The following is a 23,304-nucleotide window of genomic DNA, read 5'->3' on the forward strand; positions in this document are numbered from 1 at the left end:
CTAGCGCCATCTTTGACAGCGTGACATGCAATCGCGTGGCATCGTGGGAAGACGGTCGTCCCTCCTCTGAGTGACAGGTTCACCGGCGAAAAACATCTGATTGGTTGACGCGCGAGCACGTTCCATTGCTTTATTTAACGAGATACAAGAGCAATAATTTTCAGTGCGTCTCACTTCGCAGACGAGTTTGCTTTGATATGTCGCGCCATGTTTCTCCAAAGTGCGTTTCAGTTTGGCTTTTTACCGTCGAAACCTTGTCTTTTTCCCCTGGAATCTAGCGTGGAATTCGTTATACACCGTGGAAAACCCACATTTATTATTTTGCCGGTCAAATTCGATCCCCCGCCGATAGATCAGACTTCCAGTTCTGTACTACGGCCCGAAGTAAGCTTATAATAATCTTCACGCGAACTGTACTGCCGTGTTTGTGTTTTTTTTTTCTAAATCCACAGGCCGAAATAATGCTAAGGTACTTTTCAATACGCTTTTAAAAATAACACCACACGATACGCAAAAAAGAAGAAGTGTACGCTCCCATAGCGTCTTGTTCTAGTAAGGAAAGTCACCGTGCTCGAGACAAGGTCCTTTTCCTTCGTGTTCACATGTTCGTGTAAAGCGGAACTGTTCAGAACATCTTCGGAAGTCTCTTTTGAATGTCTTCGGACATCTTCGTTTATTATCGGACCCCTTTGGAAAATCCTGGCACTCTCAGGATAAAAATGTCACGCCTACAAATTAAGAAAAGTTGGCAGTTATAGGCTCATGTGTTGCAAAATACCGTTGTACGGAATTTGTTAGAATGGCCTGGACTTTTTATTATCCTTTTACACCATTCCTATGGGATTCGTTTCATGTGGTGATGCTCGCGTTTTGGCCGGTTTACCGGATTAATCTTTGGACTTGTTTCAGCCATCACTCTTCAAAGAAAAATAATGTTTCTAAAATAAGGCAGGTCACTAGAAAGAACGGCCTTTGTTCACAGCTTAATGCAGCAGAGAAGTGAGACACTATGGGTCCTTTGAAATCACTTAGATAACTGGAAGTTATTTTATTTTTTCTTACCGAAAAGCGAGACTTCTCAGTTATCTGACTTCTCTCCAGTCTACTTCATAGATTAAAGCCTATCCCTATCGCACATTGGTCGGGATTCGGGAGTTTCAAGAAAAATCGGGAGAATCCCGACGAGATCGGGATGGTTGGACAGTCTGCGAGGGACGAAGCCTCGAGCTTTCAGAAAATATAACGTCACAATTTTTAACGTCCAATTTTTTTTCCAGAAATGTATACTTCCCTTGTGGCCCTAGTAAATTAACCTCAAGGAAATATATTGTCATTCTTACACAATTAAAATAAGAATATGGCAGTAAGGTGCCTACCAAACGATTTCTTTTTTTATATATAGTAGATTAGATGTGTTTCTTTTTTGGAGAAACTTTCCGCAATTGCTGACGCCTGTCACGTGCTTCTTGTCACTCTCCGATCGATGCCCAGATTTCGTGACAGATCTTGCGGTTTCCGGAGCGTTTGTTTTATCGCTGTAGGGGTGGGCTATTTTGGTCACTTACAATTGTCTGTAATAACTATCCGCAGATGTCTGCCGGCCTAACTTGTGTTTTCAAAGAAGCTTTATAACCTTATGATACGTGTTTCGATGATACGGTAGCATTTATGTAACCCTCTTGTGTTTTGTTTTGGTGGAGATCGAGATAACTTTTTGGCGCGCCGAACAATTAATGCGAGGCAAGGCAAGGAAGAAGTAAAATCTATCTGGAATGTACTCGTCAGCAGTAATTTGGTAAGTACGGTTCAACTTGTTAAAAGTTCTTCTGCTAAATTAACAGGAAATTGGTTTGTTTAACGGGACTTCCAACGCGGAAATCGTTTTTTTTGGGCCCATATTTATCACAGCAAGAAAGCCATGCTCTAACACATGTTGTTTTCTACAGATCGAGGCCATTCCCGTGCGAGCTTTATTTACTTTACTCTGAAGTTATGGCAAATAAAGCGCTAAAGTCAATTCTTCAGCAATACAAAAGCGATAAAAGTTTAAAAAGATCATGCTAAGTAGAAATCCAAATGTGCTGTTGACTCCATGACCAGTAACAATACGAGATATCAGCTTAAAGTGCTTGATAGTCTTAAATCGTGAAAGCTATCTTTGTTATTCTCTTCACGTATCTTTTTGACAACGTCCTTCGACTTCCAAAAGCGAATTCAACTGAGATTTTAGGGTAAACTTCTCATTTAGCGCCATTTTTACACCTTTAGCATGCTGAGCTAATTGTAATGAAAACATTTAGGAGTCTTGTACCGTTAATATCTTTCGATGAAAATAGTACAAAGCTATTAAATATCGCATTGGATAATGTGGATATCGTGATTTCGACTTGTCAGCGCGAAGCAGTCTTCTTTAACTTGCTTTTAATGAACTAATTTACAGTACTTCTTACTTCGATCTCTAATGTTAAAAGGTTACTGTTCGCTTCAGGTGACCGGTTCATCTTAAAAGTTCGCAGTTAACGTTTGTTCATTGAGCATAAGCGTAATTGTTTATTTAATTGGCTTAATGCGAAAGCAGCCTGCCATCGTGGCGACCTCTAGAAGGATCAAGGAGAAATATCTCTGCAGCATATTTTGAAATTTGAGCCACTTGCCTCGAATTTTCCATGCGGCCTTTTCCTACCAAACTTTTTTTACTTTTGCCTGAAACATTTCCTGAGCATTTTACTTATATGAGGTGATAATTACTTGGCAGTTATTCAATTGAAAACTGTTTTAACAATTAAACAATAGCACATCTTCAAAGGTGATTTTTTTTCATTACAGTCGGTCAATTGGAAAATAATACTTAGATATTTGTCTTCTGCCCAGATCTGATAAGCCTAAGTAGTCAAGGCTGTACATGTATGTACTGTACGCTAAGAAAAATCAAAGGGAACCCAGTGCCCTGAACCTGTGAAATCAGGGTTTGCAGCATGATTTTGGTGAAAAAACTAAGCTTTGCTTGTCCTTAAGTCACTCCGCAAGAACAAAATTAAGGTGCCTGCAGGGGTCATTGGGCACTGCTAGAGCACAGCTTTGCTTAGTTCTAGAAAATTAGAGCTCATCACCAAAGCACACATTCATGTATCAAAGTCAAGAGATCTCTTACCTCAGTGAATGTAACAGTATGGTAGTCTTTGACAAATATCAAAGCAGATAACGTGAAAACAGCTGGGTAATAGAAAATGGAGAAGAGTCTTGAGACTTTAGATGTAAATTGAAAGCAGGATATATTATTGGGAAGGCAGGGCTTGATAAAAGTCCCCTCCGTCGAGAATTTCAGTTTTTTACGAGCCCTGTTTAGGGTGAACATGTTGCTAAACTTTTGAAAAATACTTTTCAATAGGTTGTTGGAAGGGAAGCCATTTTTTAAATTTTAAAATGGCAAAATACAGTAACTATAAGTAACATGCAAAGGGGTAGGAGGAAAAGAATAAGAGTGGTGTGGCTGACTTGGGTTTTATGAATTATTTTCTGAGAGGTAGAACATTCAAGGTTTTCTCAGGTAAAGCAAATTTGTCATGCCCTTTTCCCTTAATTAATATACTAATTCTTGGACAATCAGAAAAAAGGTTCATACCTTATAATGGCAGATGTTACATTTTATAACACCTCGTTTGTTGTTGATATATTATTAATAGATAATACATGAACTCTTACTAGATTTTGGTAATATTTTACTTGTTTTAGAGAAAACACCAAGCTCCTGTATAATCCTCGCTGAGCGACTGAATTCTTTAACATGAAGCAAATGACTGAGATTGCATGACACTGAAGAACATTGGAGCGAATGTTCAAAAAGAGTAATGCAGGGGATCAGCTTCTCCTTGCCATCAAGCTCAACAAAGTCTCTGAAATTTCTCGGCTGGTTGCTCTTGGTGTCAATGTGAACTCACGGATAGATAAGGTGGGTTAATCTGCCCCCAACCCCATTAACTTAGAGAGTGCACTTTGTTGGACAGGTTTCTGTGCAGGGCCCGCCAGTTGCATAAATCTTAAAGTCTGACATAAATGCTTGTCTGATGTTAACCCCTTGCCTACCAATAATGCATATACATGTCCTGTGTGTGCTCACTCAGCAACAAAGGAGGTTTATATAGTTTTATTATGTCCTCAGACAAATGAAATCACCAAAAGTCTGGTCATGAAGTCATTCTAGTTACCTTGAATAAATGAAGTCCGGTCTTTCATAGTGACTGCTGGTTGCTGGGGGTATTTGGGTCTGTCTCAGCTAGGCACAGATTGGAGGAGTTAAGTCCAGTCATATACTCATTATTTTGAACACTAGATGTTCAGGTGTGACAAGTTAGCGCTGTGTGATAGCCTGTGGGGCTAGTGGAATGACTCATAGGGCTTTAACATGTATGATCTTTTAATTTCAACTAGGTGTCCAACAGGCAAACAACATTTTGCAAGAAAAAGTTTACTTAATGTTTGCTAAAGAGGGGGCTTGTTAGACATTTACAACTGTTTCAGACTCAAGAAAACTTTGAGCAACCTTGACGTTATTAGTTACATCTAACATCTCATTTTATGCAACTAGCACCAGGTGCACTGCTCAACCCTTATTTATGGCTAATTTTGTTCTAAGCTATCAGTTCGTTGGTATATTGAATCAGAGAAAAGATATTGTTTATTTCCTTTTCATCCTGCAGAATGGCAAGACAGCTATTCACTATGCAGCTTACAAAGGTCTGCTGGCTTCTGTGAAGGCTCTAATAGAAGCAGGAGCTGACTTGGACCTAACAGATGAGGTATAAATTAGACTGATCGTACTTATAAGTGCGATACAGTCAACTATATCGAGGACCCTTATATGTGATTAGGGTGTTGCTCTTTAGTCCGTGGACGATGGAGCATTCTCTCATTTATACCATTTTGCTGGAAATGAGTACCATTTAAAATTTGAGTAAAGAGATTTATTAGGCAGTTTTGAATATTGTGGTGACAGTTAATAAAAACATTGGTTAATTTACCAGAAAATGGATGCAGGAGTTATAACAGTTTTCAACTTTTTAAACAGCATTTTAGTAATTCTGTAATTTGTTAATTTATTTTAATAATTTATGAATTGATATTGTACGAAAGTATAGCAACAGTTAATCAAAAATATAGTTAATAGTTTTCTGTAATTAATTTTATATGCAGAATGGAGTGACAGCTCTTCATCGGGCTGCAATTGATGGCCATGCAGATGTGGCTCGTGCTTTGTTGGACGGTGGTTGTTCCATGGACAAGAAAGATGAGGTAATCATGTAGACTGTGGCTAAAGACCCCAGCAGGGGTGGAGATGTTGGATACAGTTTATTTTTATAGTGTGTTGCAACACTGCATGAACAGAGAATTAGTTTCTTTGTAGAAGTTTTCTTATTCTAATTTAATGTCTACTCAACATGGCTAAAAAAAGTGGCTGGTGAACGGACAATGTGCAGCCAAGATGACCTCTCTATTCACCACTTTAAAAACGAGAAAGAAACTGGGTTGAGTAAAACAAAGGCATAAGTCTTCACAAAGACTTATGGGATCAATCGTTACTGGGGACAGGCCAGCCAGCTATTGGCCAATTTGTTTGCAGTGTCCCCAGTAACAGTCCAAAAAATCTTTGGGAAAGTTAAATCGGCCCTTTTTTGTTCTCGTTTCTAAAGTGGTGACTGAAAGCAGGAGCAGATCTAGCATGCTTGCTTTTAAGAACACAACAATAAATTGTCATCTTTCCAGATTGTAACAAATCAACTGTTTATCGATTTAGAACTAACATATCATGTTAAGGTAAACTAGTGCTAAGCGTCACACTTTCTTTACTTTACTACATTCTACATAGCTCTGTCCTATCCCCTTTCAGAGCAGTCATCTCTCTTGTAGCTGTATTTAGCAGGGTTTTCATTAAAAATCCTAGTGGCAGGAGATAGGTGTAACGTTACAGGAGAATATTTTGAAAGAGGCTCCATGTCTGAATAAAAAATAGTCATAAAAGCTACCAATCGTTAGTCAGAGAATTCTGTGTAGTAAAGAAAGAATTCTGCGATCTCTGGTGCCTAATGAACACACTGATTTAGTGTCCTCATGCATACTCCTCCTTTGTGTGACAATTTATTACAGTGAGGAAGGCTGCGAGGGAAACTAAAGTGGCCATTGTGGACAGCAGGCTAGACTCAGTAAATCTATGTATTTTCTTTTTTTTCTTCCTCAGAATGGAAACACACCTCTTCATGAGGCTGCTTGGAATGGTTACAGTAAATGTGTCACACTTTTGGTGAATGCAAAATGTAATGTGAACCTTCATAATCGGGTAAGATAGCTTCAGTTAACACAGTATTTAGTAAATAAAAAAGGCTGTACAAAGTAATTGAGTAGTAAGTCCGAGAGAGACACTTTCAGACACCGAATTTATTGACCTTGTTAATTTTAAGGGACTCATCAGTTTATGGTGTTCAGACAGTGCCGGATCCAGACCTTGAGATAAGGCCGGGGGGGGGGGGGGGGGTGGGGTGGCAAGGCAGCTTGCCCATTGACCCCCTCCCCTCCCCTCCCATCCCCAGTGGTCCCAAACTTTTCAGGATCAGGCTAAGGACACTTTATACATATCAAACATGAGGGTAGCGAATGTTGTTGAATTTTATGGATTGTAGAAAACTCAAGCTGCACTTGCAAATAGAAGCATTCATTAGTTTAATCCACTTTTTGTTGATGAGGGGACATCACAGAAATTACACAAATGTTATGATATTTAGCGAAATGGTTATTTAGTTGAACTGTTTTTCTATACTATCTCTGAATAATTTTTACACCTTTTCCATGCCTCTTTGGTTAAGAAGCAAACAAATAAACATACAGACTACCATTATTATATGTGTTTTAACCCTTTAAACCCTAAGATCAAAATTTGAATTCTCATTTGTTGCCCCTATTCATTTTCTACAGAAGTAGTGGGGAGAAGTTGATAAAATATCAATCACATCTTGTGTGGTCATGTCCGTAATCCTCATGACCACCCTGCTTTACGAATCATTGATATTACAAGGAGAAATTTGATGCCGATCACTCTTAGGGCTTAAAGGGTTCAAAACCATTCCTTTTCATATTCAGCCAATGTATTCATCTTTCTGTTCTTATGCTTGTAAAATAGCTATCATTTCAAGAAATTTTCGTCTGCGAAAGAGTAGAGTTATGAGCAGTTATAAGGCTTAGATTTGCACTTCAAAATTTTATTGGGTGTGTTTTTCCTCAGTCTTGAGCTTGTAAACGTTTAACTGATATCAACTGAATCTAATTTTCCTTCCAGACAGGTTACACGAGTCTTCATCTTGCTGCACAAAACTGTCACTGCAAATCTTTGGAACTGTTGTTAAAAGGCGGAGCTAATCCAGTAGCAAAGAATAATGTATGTCTGTTTTACAAGTTTAATTTCTCTTTTATCAGATCTTATTTGTTGGTTTTACGCAGGTGTAATAAATTAACCATGAAGGCCATGCTGTTTGTGTTTAAAGGTGATGTTACACGGAACGATTCGCAACGACGATTTTTTAATCGCGCGGTACAACATTGTTGCGACTTTGTTTCGAATGGTTGCAACATTGCATCGCTGTGTTGCAACAATGTCGTTTAACATCATCTTAAACTGTTTCATTTTTATCTCGCTGAATAGTATGGCGACACTTCACTGCATATTGCAGCTCGATATGGCCACAAAGACGCTTGTAAAATTCTACTGGAAACTCCGGAGATCAACCTCTCTGAACAAAACAACGTAAGTTTTACTTAATTACCTCTTCCTAACTACCCAATAGCCAAGTTAAATTCAATATTTCGGGGGCCACACAACCAGCAAGCCAGCGAGCCATGCAATTCGTGCAAGCGATGGGAAAAGAATAAAATTGCAAATACATAGAAAAAGGTTTCCTGTCTAGTTCTCTATACTATGGGTACGTGGGTACGTGAGGTTTTGCTTCTGGAATATTTGTAGACTTACGCAGTATTGGTCGGTTTTCATGGACTACAATTGAGCATTCATTTTATGGATTACGGTTAAGCGCTGTTAAGGGCTAAACGCTTATTAGCTTTCAGTTAATGTTTTTCGTGTTTCGATTTTTTTTAAAAAAATTTCGCATGGCTCACCGGCTCGCATTGTTTCCTAACTCAATACTTTTGCGGCGACTTTTCACGGAGAGAATTTTTACAGAAATTCTAGTGACGCTTGTTGGTAAATCCAAATTTACCTGATACCACAGTTTCCATGAATGCAACCAAGACACAACCTTGAATCTGTTTCTTTTACAAAATATTCTAAGTGGCTGAGAGTTGTTTTCGCTGTGAATTTATGTTTTAAAAAAATTTACTTAGGATGGGAACACTGCACTTCACATAGCCGCGGGGATGAGACACGAGAAAATCGTTGAAATGTTGATGAAGGCTGGATGTTCTGTTACAACGAGAAATAATGTAAGTTTATTGTAAACCTTATTACATGAAATTCCGCGACAGTTTCAGGAGCGTAGCGTCCATTTACGCACATAGCCGGGGCGTACATGTACAGCTGAAATATAGAAAAAATTATTTATTTTTTATTTCCTGAAAAAGCCTTTTTTAATAATTAAATCGGGATAACTGAAACATTTTTTGCACTATGTTGGTGTCTTTGTGTTGTTGATATTTCTTTTATTATTCCATATTCTGGATCACTGGCCTTTTCCGTAAAAACAGTACCTTACCTACAACACCAGAGATGGGTAAAATAAACTAACTACTGCATTTTCCTGCGTATTAATTAGTGAAAATCCCTGCGGAAAGCGCTGGAAATGGCATTTCCGAGACCCTAAATGGAAAACTTTTCTGGGGAGCATACCCCAGACCCCCTAGGATGGGCCGATTTTGCGCTACAACTGTTTTTTCCTCGTTTGCGTACACCTTTAAAATCTCACGCTACGCCCCTGACTTTTACTTCGTTATTTGTGTGAATATCTTGATCTTAGTAATAAACTCATCCTGTCTTGATTATTGACATTTTCTGAGTCACTTAATTTTAGCGCCATGTTATGTTCGCAACACTTATTGTCCTTGTCACTATTATAATTTCGCGATTTTTTTAAATTGCGAACTTCGCGCGCGAATAAACGTGTCCTGAAATTTCCATGTCATAAGCATATTTGCAGTCTTTTTACGCATCTTAATGCCAGGGACATGTTGACGGCATTGTTCCCAGGCTTGCGTGTAATCTAAGACTTCTAACGAAACAACATAGCATCCGCGGTCGGAAACACCTCTTGAAAACCCTTGGAAACGCCATTACCGAGACTCTAATTTTCAAAATGTCCCTAGATGCCTCGGCCCTCAAGAACTTGTGTGAGTTCCAGAGCCGCCTACTATTCATTATCAGCCTGCTACTTAAAAACGTTTTAACAGCCCTGACTAGCCAAGTATATATTTTTATATTTCTACTAGATTGGCGACACTGCTACGGATATAGCCATACAGAATGGTTTTAAAAAGACTGCAAAGTTGTTAACTCCAGCCAGTGGTGAATCATGGAAGGTAAGCTACATAACCTAGTAAACCTTGCAAATATTTCGAGTTGGTAACACAGTACATGTTACCAGTGTCCATTGCTATAGCGGGCTTTTCACTTCAACGCGTATGGGCAGAGAACCATACATAACGCGGATTAGACTGACACACACAGGGCTCCCAACGCCAACGTAGAAGCGCACTTAGGATTGTCAAGATGTTGGATTCAGTTCAAGATTACTCGCAGTCGTCAGCATTTTGCTTTGTGGTGAAGTCTAACTTTTTATTATTTTTTTAAATGGCTGCTTTTCTTAGAGGGTACTTTTTTTCCGAGCCTGCCTTAAAAACGCAGCATCCCCAGGGTTCTTGATGGTGCCATTACAATATGTAAATTTGTAGCGCTTTAGAACCATCTGAGCTGGTATTGGCCGCATTTGCACCAGAGACGGTCCAACTGAGACTGGTTATCCGTTGGATAATTCGCGTCTTAGTTTGGAAATGGAATGGTCTCAATTTTGGAGGGACAATCCACCTGACTTTATCCATCCGTTTTTTCGTCAATTTTGACGGATTTTGAAGATGGATTATCCGTCTCAGACATATAATCTGTCTCTAGTGTAAACACGGCCATTGGTATAAATAGCTCGTTACGTGGATACTAAATCATATTCATATAGGTTTCGTTTCGTAGTTTTTCAGAAAGGGAAGAAAGGAGAGGCCTCGTAGTGTTGAGGTGTCCAGTATGTATGTCGAGTCTTTAGACTCCACACAAGCTACAACTGCAACTCAGTTATGGATACCCAAACCAATGTCCCTGGACCATGACCCCAAGGTGAGTAAACAGAAGGTTAATAGACCTCGATCCCCACCACGGATGGGTTACCTCGCTGTCGCTCTTGCGTAATTAAATTTCATTGGCAAAGCGGAAAAACCATAATATTCTTTAAACTGCTGTCTGTGTAGTGCTTCATGAAAACCTGACTTTTGTGTTATCTTTTATTCTTTGCATGAACTGCACGTACAGTGTATACAAATTTACAGGAAGCTGGTATTCCACATGCAAATCGTGCAAAAGATATTGCAGAAGTCATATTTATGTGAAGCACTACCCAAACGGGAACTTGAAGAATATTATGGTATTTTTCGCTTTGGCCAACGTGGAGCTGTACAAACTTACATTAACGTTACCATGTCCTGTTTTAGAAATTGCCGCCGAAACGAGAAGCCGACAGCCAGCTTGAAGGTCGGGGAAAAAAGAAAGGTGAAGGGAAATTACAATACAAGGTGCTGACCATCAAGCCAAATGAGATGTGTTCGATTGAGAGAGAATACAGCGCTTTTCTGAAGAAAAAACAGTCAACACTGAGACGATCTTATAAGAGCGACAAGAGCCATTCAAGAAGCACTTTGAAGTCACAGGTAGTCAGGAGTTGTCTAGTATTAAAACAATGAGAGCAATGTTTAGCAATTCGTAACTGCAGCATATCTCCTACTTTTACTTTCTTCCTTTCAGGACGAAATGCGCCGTTCTGATCCTGGCTTTTATGTGGAATCGAAGAGTTCTCATGCACGTCATGTCAGAGAAAGCAAAAAGAAAACAGTAAGGTAAATTAAAGGATAAAAACTTTTGCAGATCCGAAAACTACCGTTCTGAACATTCGATTTCCCTTTGTATCTTTTGATGACCAATGGAAAAAAAAACATTCAAGGAACTCCTTTATATTGCCGGAAATCTTTCTGCAGTTCAATAAAAGCGGAGTAGTTTTTGTAAACTACCAAAAGCTGCCGCTTAGAGCGGTTTTCATTTGAGTGTCGAAAAGTAATTGGTTTTGCACTTTCTACACGATGCGATTGGCTTAAAAGATTCGCGCCACCTTTTCATCCAATCAGAAGTAAAACCAAAGCCAATTGTGACGCGCTCGCATGCATTTTCCCGCGCTTTGCGTCAGCCACATGTAATTACTTCGAGTTTTGATTGGTTCAATGTATTGTCTGTGTCCTATGTGATTGGCCAGAGTAATTACTTTGGTTTTGGTTTTACGACACTCAAACGAAAACCACTCTAAGCCCCGTACAAACGGACGCAACATTAGGGAGCTTAAGACACAACAACAGCGACGGGTACGAAAACGTCAGTTAAAATGTGATATCGGGCTGCTTCAAACTTAATGGCGCTCATTCCATCTCGTTTAATCCGTCAAATGTTGGCAATTTTTCTGGGGTTGAATTCTAAAGGACTGTATCAAAGTTTAAATAAGGAAAAGAAAAACAAAGTCGATGTCTTGTGTTCACGTTCGCCACAAAACGTGAAATTAGGCATTTTCACATCGTTGTGGTGCTGTGACTGCAAAGAAATGTACAAAAAAGCGTGATGCACGTGCAAATTTGTTGTTTTGCCAATCTAAACCAACTGCTTTTTTGCCGTCCTCGTTGACGTCGCCGTCGTCGTTGCTTAAACTCCCTATTGTTGGTCAACAACTCCCAACATTGTTAGATGTTACATGTTGCGTCTCCGTTTGCACACCCTGTTGCAAGTTGTTGCGTGTTGTTAGGAGGAGTTGTTGCGCAAAGTTTGAAACCGGTCAAAGCTACATGCAAACGGACGCAACAACCTCCAACATTGTTGGGTCAACAATGTTCAGAGTTGTTTGTACGTAGCTTTATATCCCCCAGTTATAAGCCCATCTGCCTGTAAACAAAAAAGTGCATTCGATTATTAGCCCCCCACCCCCTCAAACTTGTCTTTTCTTGAATTCGATTTATTATGACGTTTTTGTAGCTTTGTTTGAAGCCAGTAAATGCAAAACGTTTTTTGATCAGCACGGCATGCTATAGCTTGTTTCGAAGCATTTTTTTCCTAATATTCCGGTTATAAGCTTCTCTTCTTCTGAGCCCTTCTAAGCCCCTTACGAAGATGTATAAACCCAGGGCTTACAAGCACTAGTTTACGGTAATCACCAGACGGTAACTTCAGTCCGCCACAACCATTAAGCTTAGCAAAAGTGGCATACATAGTACATAAAAGCTTTATTTCAACTCGAATTTTAGGGATGCTGCTGAGTTTATTATCTCCGAGCACAATCAATTAAGGAACATGGAATAAAGTAAGACCATTAAAGGCTGTTAAAAATGACGCATTATCATCGAGTTTAAAAAATGTGTGATAATAGCTTTTGTCTAAATTCCTTTAAAATCTACAATTGCCCTTAAATTATTGGGGAGGAATTTCCAATATGTTGCGGCTGAATGAGTTAAAGAATGGAGACCATACGATGTGGTAGCCTGTTAAAGAAATAGGAAAAAATTTCCCTAGTCCTTATGCCTCATTATTCTGCGCGGCGTATGCGTTTCGGGTCACGTGGTCCGAGCTGTCGTTAGTCTTGGCTACGTCAACGAAATGCATTGACTGGGAAGGCCTGGGAAGACTAGGCGAGGAAATAATTACACCGTAATTAGGTTCTGGATTGTTGCTGAGGTAGAGGCTTTTAAAAATACATAGCGCCATGCTCTGACTTTGTGAAAAAGGCCGATTATATCTGATCAAACTATGTCAGTGATTGAGCCCAAATTTGAAAATGGAAGACAGATTTTCTGAAACAGTACAGTAAATAAAATGTGGACAAACTTGCTGTAGTTTGAACTGTCCTTGGAAACTCAGTTGTTGGTGCTTCGAATGGATACTCCTGAAATATTCCTTAAATTTTATTACCAAAAAACCAGCACGAACGATTGTCTCGTAATCGCATTAATTTTCCCTGTCTTCAGATTACTGTGCTGTAGGTCGTGATATAATCGGAACAACGAGGACGACTACAGTGGAACCTCGATATAACGAACCTCTATGTAACGAAGTTGTCGATAAAACGAACGATTTTTTCATACCCCAGTAATAGTAAAATATATGAAAGAGAACCTCGATATAACGAAACCTCGGTATAGCGAACCAATTTTGCCAGTCCCGTGGTCCTTCGTTATATCGAGGTTTAAGGGAGGTGGTGAAGCAACTTCAGACGTGCGTGGTCTGCTTCCTGCTTCCGAATGACCAAGAAGCACAGCGGGGAAACTTGGAATAGAATGCCTTCACGTAAATATTTCATTTAATGTTGTCAAACGTTGTGGATAACTTTCGTTGCACTGTTTTGCAAAGCTTGAGGCGACTTTCCATTGTACTTCACTAAGTTTTTTCTCCAAATCATTTAAATGGCAACATGTAAACACAAGACAAAAATTCATCCGGCAGTTGTTCATCTCAGTTTAGATTATTCGTTCTATACCTCCACGTGCTCGTGATTTTTTCATTGACTCATATAATCCAGTCCCTACCTTTCATGTGTTGTACTGAACGAAGTTAACTGGTATTTTCAGTTTGTATTCCACTCGGTTAAAAACATACCTCCACCGTGTCGGTGATGCCAAAAACAATAGGTGTATGAAGGGACAGGAAATGAATAGTTATTGCTTGATCGATATCGCTTAAAAAACTTGTTTGTAAGTGTGATTAAGATCTTTGAAGATACCGCAGTATGCCATAGGGGTCGGCTTTTGAAAAAGAACGCTAGTAAACCAAAGTAGAATAACTCGATTGTAGCAAAATCAGGGGCGGATCCAGGATTTTTTTTAGGAGGGGGTGCACTCGTATCTTGCTCTGCATCAACACCAATAAACCACATAGTTTTTGCAGAATACCAGTTGTATTAGAAAACCGCAGGTCATCTCAGGGGGGGGGGGGGGGGGTGCGCACCCCCTGCACCCTCCCCCTAGATCCTCCCCTGAAAATATAAAACAACTTGAGCAAGTGATTAATTAGCAGTAACGCCTCATAGCGTGATACTACGCGACAAAGTCATTTTTGAAGTCGTGAAGTATTTGCTCTACAATTTACAAGAGATTAACTTTTCAACACGTTCATGAATGATTTTTAATCGCTTCCGATCTTAATATGCTGTGAAATCATTTGTGAAAGCACACCTTTTGTTTTCCTAAATGCAAATTCTTATTGGAGTTCCTGTCAATTCAAGAGCTTTGTTTTTTCCTTTTCTCGACTGCCACAAACAAAAGTCCCTCAAGGTTACATAATTGTAGGATCTATGAACCATAGACAATCTTGTGGTTTTCATCAAATTAAATAGAACTGAATTGAATTAAATCCCTCAAAAATGCTTTTTTCTAGCTTTTTTTTACCAAAACCACTGACGCTGACAACACGTTCAGACATGTAACCATGTGAATTTAGTTTTCCCGTTAAACAAGCTGGCACCTTGGAAAACTTGAGTCGTATAACACTCGTCCACTACAATAACTTTCGAGTTGCATGGTGGATGAAATCCTTCAGAGTGTTGGAATAGCACTTTCCTATCCCACTGTTTGCTTTTCCTTTTTTTCACCAAAAAATGAGATGTTACTTGAATTAAAATTTTGGCCAGCCATTAGAAAGAACGAACAGTAAATGAGCATGTCCGAGCCAAAGTATTTAGGGCTGTTTTAGTCAGCTGGAGAGCCCCATTTTCATGTTATTCAGCTTGCAGTTAGAGTCTAGCATGAAAGCTTTTGTGAGTATATTTGCTAAGAGCTTTATGGGCGGTCCTTTGTGTAATGTATTGTGATTGTTCTATGGACTATGAACAGGCCAAATTTGCATTCGCACGAGAAGATGTACTACACAGATAACCCTCGCGTCAGTGCGTCACTGGCGCGCGAGAAGTAGTTTATCTTATAGCTGAAGGCCTATGCAACGTTATCTTAACGACAGTCAAGCTTTTCTTAGTACGGAGTTTGATAATCGACGTCTTCGGAATGTCGAGAAAGGCTGTGAATCCATGGGTCTGCACTATGAGCAGGTCAGTATAAACAGTTAGTCATCGAACAACGATGTGGTTTACTTACCCCCTTTTGACCTCTGGTGTCTGAATTTTTATCGCTTATAATCGAGGTTTTATCCCTGAATTCAAGTTCTTTCGTGTAGTTTTACCACTGAAAGTTTTCGTATGCGGGACTGTCTGTGTGGCCATGTTTTAGAGGGGGTCTGTAAGGCCTAATTTGCCCCCTTCGGCGAAAAGAGTGAGATGTTTATATGTTTACTATCAACCTTCGCTCTGTCCGTCTCTCTTTTTTTTTCTGAATTATTGCCTCTTTTTGTTACGGTTTACTTGTCATCTGTGTTCTAAACCGATATTTCGCAACTTCGTTCGCTTAAACGGCTTTGAAACCGATAGTGAAGAAACAGACATGCCGCTTCGTTTCATTTAGGCGAACACATCCGGCGAAGGATTAAAAATAATACTTCTTTCTTTACAACTGTATTTTACCGTTTCGTTATTAATAAGTTTCTCTGTTTCAAAGGTGTGTATATTTTAGAAGCGTGTAAATTATAAAAGTGTTCGTACGTATCATTTTGGTGAGATTTTGTTCAAGTAGGATTCGATTATAAGTATATTATTGTCTATGTACTCGCATGTAACGAGGTGCCAAGAATGAAATGTAAAGTTAAAATACTTGTCTGTAGTCTTATTTGCTGATTATGGGCATTTTCTAAATCCAAACCGTACGTTTGCCGTTATTTGAACTCTAACTGAGAAGAGTGGCATATTTATGCGATATCGCTTCAGATGTCTAACACTGTGCTCTATGACAACTATGCTGATGGAAAAACAAAAATAGAATTCGTTAAATTTTTTTTTCATTTTCTTGTTAGTTTTTAGTGAACGGCTTGTATATGTTTCGTTTCATTTAAACCATTCGATGAACGAGCAACTTTGCGAGAACTCGATTTACATCAGAATTTTATGAGTTACATTGTATCCTCTCTTGATTGTATTTGAGAAGAATTTTGATTAATTTGTTGCACGCGTACGGTCCAAGGAAAAAAAGCGGGATTTCAACCAAACTAAACCAGGTTTTCTGTATTTGCTTGTTTGTTTTTTTGCAATTATTGCTTTATATTTTTAGAAAGTTACGTTGTTTTTTTTGTCATTTAGATAACTACGAATACTTTAAGAGTCACTTGAAATGCTTTTTAAACCATGAGTGCTCTTAACGCACTCTTGAACACGTTGCTCGTAAGTTAGTTCAGTGATCTTGACGGCAAAATTTGCGTTATTTGATGATCTGTATCGCTGAAAACTTCTTACTCAAAAATTTGGACTATATGTCTGTCTGATTGTTTCACGCTTCTAGCGTAATCTTGGAATCTCTTTCTCTAAGAGAAAATGTTGCTATTTATAAAACGGAGGCTGTGTTTCTGCGTCATTGAGGATATTGAACGTGGTCTTGATAAAACGCTTTAAATAAACAAATGTAATTGCATTCAGTTTATGAGTAATGGTCGATAAAGGATTAAACATTTTCTTTATCTCATCACTTGATGTGAAGTCTCGTTTACATTGCTATAGTTTCATAGTGAATATTTTAATAAGCTTGATTGTTAAGAGATTAACGATGGGAATGACGCCGGCTTGTCGTGTACGTGTGGACGGACGAAAACGGAGGTTTTCGAAACCGTTGATTTCATACGTTATATGCTACTAGAATTACGCATGCTCTGTAAGGGATGTTCTCGTTTTTTCATCGTTTTAGCGTTTTCATGTGGACGGGCGAAAACGATTCAAATACCCTACGTCTAAATGCGTATTTTTTGAAAACAGAAAAAATATCCGTTTTCAAAAAAAATCCCAGGATACGTGTTGACAGGGCCTTACTGAGAACCCTGCGAGCAGTGAACCTTCGATCTTCCCGTCTAGGAAAATCGAAGGTAATGATTAGCGGATGTTGTATGAATATAGTACGTGATTTGCAGCGTATGCACGCTCGTAATGTAGCAGTTATGGTTTTGTACAACTTGACGTGAGTGAGTGAGTCGAGTCTTCGGTTGTTCAAAGGTGTAAAGCGCTGTCCACGGAATAAATCAATGTTAAGTTAGTATGTAGACTAAGAAGTGGTCTCGTTGTCATTATAGCGAGGCAGAAGCTAACCAGCTCCCTGAAAACTTTTAAAACTTTTTTATGACAATTGACTTGCTGAAAGCATAACTAAATGGGTGGAGAGGATGCATGGCTATTAGGAAACGGTTCCGTCCATTATCAGGACAAATTTGTGAAATTGTTAAATTCATTTGGTCAGGGAAATTTCACATTCGTCAGGGAAAAGTCAGGGAATTTCAAAAACCTCTTATTTGTGGCAATCATATTAATATATTGAAGTAAAAGTCCGTGCTGAAGGTAATAAATTGTTGTTTGTCCTCAGTGCTCAAAGCAGAGATGATTTGGAAATTGCTCTTGCGCCCAAGAAAAACAAGAAAGACAAAGGCTTATTCGCAATTTTTAGAAGTTCAAGTGACCCAGACTTGACTAGTGAGATGAAAAACGGAACCGTAGTTGGAAAAAAGCATAAGGAGAAATTTCCTAACTCCAAACAACTCATGGCGAATGGGGTGCACCATAGAATACCAGAGGAGGCGTTCAACGAAAAGGGGGAAATCGAAGAAACGAAAGAGAATAGAAGGGAGAGAAAGGAAAGGGAAAGGAGCGAACATAGAACAGAGAAGAGAGATAAGTCAAGTAAGAAAGAAAGAGATGACAAGGATAAATGGGAAAAGAAGGAGAGAAAGAGTGAAAAGGAAAAGGGAAAAGGAAGGGACAAGGAGAAGAAGCATTCTCGACGCGATGAAAAGGAAGGAAGTGAAGCCGATTGCAGTGTCTGCCAGGAGAAATTAAGAAAATCTCGGGAGAAGTCTCATTCTAAAGAATCAAGACATAGAGACAAAGAACACGTCCGTTCTAGGTCTGAACATAAACGAGTTAAAGAATACGATAACCCGGATATAAAGTATAGTGATCAACGATCAACTGATGAAGATAAGGAGTTCAAGAGAAAAAAACACCATTATGATCGAGAAAAAGAGAAAGATAAACCCAAGAAGGATAAGCATCATAGTAAACACCATGAAAGACACCATAATAAACATCACAAAAGAAGAAATGAGGAGGTAAGCAGCTACAAGCATCCTTTCCGTTGTACCATCGCACGGTAGATATATTTTGGTCGCCACTGACGTCACGTCACGCCACACCTGTTGAGCTACTGCTAAATAACAGCTGCTCAGACACGGGAAGCTCTGGATGGATTCTCCTCCCTGAAGCCTTTATCCTTGTGTCAGCGCCAAGGATCAAGAGCTCCTGCTGGGACCAGGATAACGCATGCGTACAAGCGCAGTAGTTCTCATTTTTGTAACCGTTGGTAACGGCTACTATTTCAAATTTCTGAGGCTGCGCAGAAAGCCAAAAGTCCGTGTTTTGCGGACTTCCTGCTTTGGCCTTAGCCAGAGCTGTCGATCCTTGGCGCTGGTCTGGGGAGGAGAATGCTTTGGGCCTTAAATACACTGGTTAATGGTCATTTCCATCTAATGTCGCATGTGAGAGCTTGGAAGGCAGCGTGGCAAATTTTAGTTCTTATGTCACTCTTCTGAATTGACTGACTTATTCGTTCAAGCAATGACGTGCTTTTCGCCAATCTGTCACTTTAGACAGACAAGGAAACTGAGCTGAGTGAACTTTCGCAAAGACTTCTGGGACTGTTACTGGAGGAAAGTTGGCCAATAGCTGACCGGCGCTCTCCCAGTAACGATCCCAGAAACAATTGCGGGGCGCATTTCGGCCCCAGTTCCCTTCACGTTTCTAAAGTGGCGAATGGTAGCAGTTTATCCTAGTTCGTGTCAAGAGAGAAAACCAAAGTTGTACTACTACTAGTAGTAGTACTAGTACTGCTACTGCTACTGCTGGTGCTGCTGCTACTGCTACTGCTACTACTACCACTACAACTACTACTACTACTACAACTACTACTACTACTACTACCACCACCACCACCACCACCACCACCACTACTACTACTACTATTACTGCCACTACCACTACCACTACCACTACCACTACCACTATCACTACTACTACTGCTGCTGCTACTGTTGCTGCTCCTCCTCCTCCTTCTCCAACACCCTTTAAACTCAAATAAAAATACATTCGTGATAAGTAAGGTAAGATAAGTAAGTGTGGAAATAATTAGAATTTGGACAAAACGCAAGTGAAATTATTCCCTAATTTCACGAGTAAACCATTTGATTACCTATTAATATCATGGATGACGAATTACGCTCACAATCGTAGGTTTTTTGACCTTGTCTATCGTATTGAGGACTCCACATACTGCGGGTGAAAAGTTAAGGGCATAAATTTTGACCTAAGCTCACATTTTTCTGAAATTTTCAACAAAAATACCTGTTAGAATCATTTTTGATATGCTTTTTCGGGCGTTCAGGTTTTCTAAAGCGTCTTTTGAAGCCCTGGCAATTTTAAAACCTTGACCTCATCTTGGCACTAAGACAAACAGAACGTTGCCATAGCAATTTTGTCATTTCACTGACATGTGAGATTATAAATTAACGCTGAAATTTCACCCAAAATCAAGAGGTATTTTTTTCACCTGTGGTATTAATTGAAAAATGTTTTTTTGCTTTAAGGAGGAATTGCGATCCATTCCTTGTAACCCCGATCACTGCAGCACCTGCAAAGCGTCTCTCAGCCGACTGGAGGCTTGGCAGGAACGTTGCACGGCAGAAATCGAATCTGCTCGCCGCAGACTGGAACACAGACTTCAGAGACTGGAAAAGAAGCTGGAACATCAGCGGTCGGACGAGAGACAGTCACGGGACAAAGAAATTAGGGAAAAAGAGTACGATCGCGTGGTTGATCGCGTCACGGATGAGTGCCGCGTAGTAAACAAAAGCGTGAAAGACTCCACTGGAGACGTGAAAGAAGAAATCCGCGGACTTATTAAAGGTGGCTTGAGCAAGCTCGAGCTTAGACTTGGACAAATATCCACAGGATATAATATACCGTTCATGGACTTTAAAGACCGGTGCAACCCTGAGTTGGGACGGAACTGTACTGCTTCCCGGCGTGCAGTGCGCAGTAGAAGTTCTCCCCACCTGGGAAGGGCGCCTTGTGCGGACTGCGCAAGCGTCGTGGATCAGAGAATGGGAGTTTCTCGTATGTAGTAGTTATTTGTAATTGGTTCAGATACTAGATGCCTCTCTGATCTGATTTCTTATGCAAAGAAGGGCTAGATTGTTGGGATCGGAATATCGTTGAGTGATGAGTTGCGGAGATAAACGCATCCACAAAGTTTATTATTCGTTTGTTTGCACATTCCGCTCCAGAATAGCCCGAGTATCAGGCGTTCCCGGGGGAGGGGAATGGTAGGGGGGAAAGGAGGGGAGAGTAGCGAAAAGGGGAGACAGACTTTCCCTCTCTAGCCTGTTTACTGACGTTGTTTCATTTTTCTTTTCGTTATATTTTTGATCACACGCGCTCGACGGACTTTGAAGAGAAAATAGAGGGTCTGTGAACAGGCTATCCCCTCTCTTTCTCTCTCTCTCTGCTCATTTTCCCTATTCTCATGACCTTCATGTTTATTTAAGCAGTGGTATTTTGGGGAGAAATTATTACTAGTACTTAAGGGATTTGAGGGCTGACCAATTATAAGCCAAAGCGTACAATATTAGAGGGTGTTCCTTTTATCATCTAACATTTGTTACGTTTTAACCGCGGCGCCCCATGTAATAGTGTAATTTCCCGATCAGAACATGTGATCAAGCGTTCCGGCTTCTTTGAGCAGGGAAAAAGAACGCCTGATCTCAGGTCAGGTATATTCCCGGCTTTTCTATTTGTCTAGTTTTTTGTCTTTGTTTTTTGTCTTTGTTGTTTTTCGTTTATTAAGACCTGTTGACGAAAAGGGGTGGAAGACGATCCTTACCTTATGGGCATTGATGATTATGACAGTGATGTTTTGCACCCTCATTCCAGTTTGTATTTCTATGTTAGATAATAATTGTGTTTTATTTTTCTGCACAGCTCTAAACACCCCGCTTAGTGTTAGCCGTTCATTGACAAGTGGAACTGATTCCCTCGTCAGTTCTCGCGTTAGTTCTCATGCCCTTGCAAGTGATACGGGCTCAATGGAAACAGTCATAGAAGCTCGTCCTGTGTCTGAGGAAGAAGCCCTTAAAGTACCGGAAACAATATTGGAGGCTCAGCCGGTAGTGGAAGAGAGCGTTTACAATGTGAAGGACACTTATGCCGCCGCGCAGGTACGGTTTTCGGAACCACCTACCCCTCTCCTAAGTCAACAGTAACGCTTACTTCTCAGTTAGGGCAAATTGTGACTTGGGGGAGGGGTAGGTGGTCACTTAGCCAGAAACCTCAATTGATCACGGTTTTCAATTTCTTTTCGGTTATTTCACAGCTCCTTCAGTGTCTAGCCCCGTTTTGCGGCCACATACAGGTTTTTTATTTGCTAGGGGAAAGCTCTTGCATTTTCTTTAAATTTAACTCGCTTAATGCTTACCTGAGGGATTAATACAGACAGCTGTTAATACGCCATTTCCGAGTTGCCACCAGCCTCTGTTTCAAAGCGAGGGTAAGTGCGAAGCCGCTGATATTAAAATGAATTTTTATTCTCATGCAAATGGCCTCATTATCACAAGAAAGGTTTCGCTTAGTTTCGTTTTGAAAGTGAGGGTTTTCCGAACTCGAAAATGGCTCATTTTGACGACGGACACTTTTTTGTCCGATTAACAGCTAGATTCACATGGAAAGTTAAGCCCGCTAATACAGACACTTTATAGGGAACTGTGCACTGAAAGAAGCCGTTGCATGTCTGATGGTGAAAATAAACCTTCGGATTAGAGCATTTGATTAGAGTTTATGTTGACATAGTTGCAGTAGACGGAATGAGTCTCGACGCCAATTTTAGCCTGCGTTTAGCCTGTGCCTTTTTTGTGTTGGCAACAAGTGAGTTTTGAAAGGAATGGTTTAGATTACGGAATGCGACGATCTGCTAATCATTGACGAAGATGAACTCGACGATGATATGATTACCTTTTGTTATAAATATGCATACCGATACACCTCTCTCCTCCGCAGAGGCCTCTTTGTGTCGCAGGGAGACTGGGGAGAGGAAAAAAACAAAAGCGCTCAGGGAATGATGGGATGGGGAAACCTTTTCTCTCTTCCCATCGTCCTCCCCGCGCTTACTACTGTTTTTACTGGGGTACCCACGGGAGCCTCTGCGAAGGAGAGAGCCAATACATGGAACAATACAATACCGATACAGTGGAACTACCGTACGATTAATTACCAACCACTGTTTTAATCAATGAAAGACATTAATATTGACTTAACGTTTACGTGGATAATGTTGTAGTTTTTGTGAGAGCTTTGAACCCAGGAGTCATTTCTTAAGTAGGTTTAGCATGATCGTCCGGCTGATCGTAGTCCTGAATATGACTGTTGTTTACACTGACTGATGTTTCGACAACCTGTGGAGTAGTCATCTTCAGAGTAGCTGTAGTTTTTGTTTTTCCATCAAAGATATAGCCAAAGTAAAGTTATATTTCTCTTAAAGGAAAAGGTAATAAGCGCTCCCACCCCTTCTAATAAGCCCCCCTCCCTTTAGCCGAGATCTTACATATGTTCCTGGGCGCTTATTCGAGGACATACGGGAAGTTACTATTTGAACACTCTTGGAACTAATTTTCGTTTCAACAGGTTCAACACCAGAGACAGATCCAAGAGGTGGAAAAGTGGTGGCGAGCAAAGGCTGAAGACGAGCAGCGTGTTTTGTACGCCAGGATTTGTGAACTAGAGCAAATGCTCATGATGACCCGGGTGGGTAGCGGCGGAGACAGCGGCTGTATAGTATGAAGCGCAT

The 23,304-nt window shown here is 40.1% G+C and overlaps 1 protein-coding gene across 2 annotated transcripts; it reads left to right on the forward strand.

Moving 5' to 3' along the window:
- The first annotated feature begins 1,529 nt into the window (after positions 1-1,529).
- On the forward strand, positions 1,530-23,304 carry LOC140953514 (uncharacterized). Of its 2 annotated transcripts, XM_073402918.1 has the most exons (16): positions 1,530-1,795; positions 3,733-3,949; positions 4,698-4,796; positions 5,191-5,289; positions 6,233-6,331; positions 7,325-7,423; positions 7,688-7,789; positions 8,383-8,481; positions 9,481-9,570; positions 10,235-10,375; positions 10,747-10,962; positions 11,057-11,148; positions 17,782-18,523; positions 20,054-20,582; positions 21,447-21,682; positions 23,142-23,304. In XM_073402918.1, exons 2-16 carry the CDS (start codon positions 3,833-3,835, stop codon positions 23,295-23,297), a joined length of 2,916 nt encoding a protein of 971 aa, XP_073259019.1. In that variant the 5' UTR covers positions 1,530-1,795; positions 3,733-3,832; the 3' UTR covers positions 23,298-23,304. The 2 variants fall into 2 exon arrangements, with proteins under 2 accessions (XP_073259019.1, XP_073259027.1); XM_073402926.1 differs by lacking the exon at positions 7,688-7,789.

This window comes from Porites lutea, chromosome 1 (genome assembly GCF_958299795.1).
Source record: "Porites lutea chromosome 1, jaPorLute2.1, whole genome shotgun sequence".
Classification (NCBI taxonomy): Eukaryota; Metazoa; Cnidaria; class Anthozoa; order Scleractinia; family Poritidae; genus Porites; species Porites lutea.

Coding starts and splice junctions, on each gene's coding strand:
- LOC140953514 (XM_073402918.1), top strand. CDS start 3,833: ATGTTCAAAAAGAGTAATGCAGGGGATCAGCTTCTCCTTGCCATCAAG. Junction 6,332..7,324: donor ATGTGAACCTTCATAATCGG/GTAAGATAGCTT, acceptor TTTTCCTTCCAG/ACAGGTTACACGAGTCTTCA. Junction 7,790..8,382: donor ACCTCTCTGAACAAAACAAC/GTAAGTTTTACT, acceptor AAATTTACTTAG/GATGGGAACACTGCACTTCA.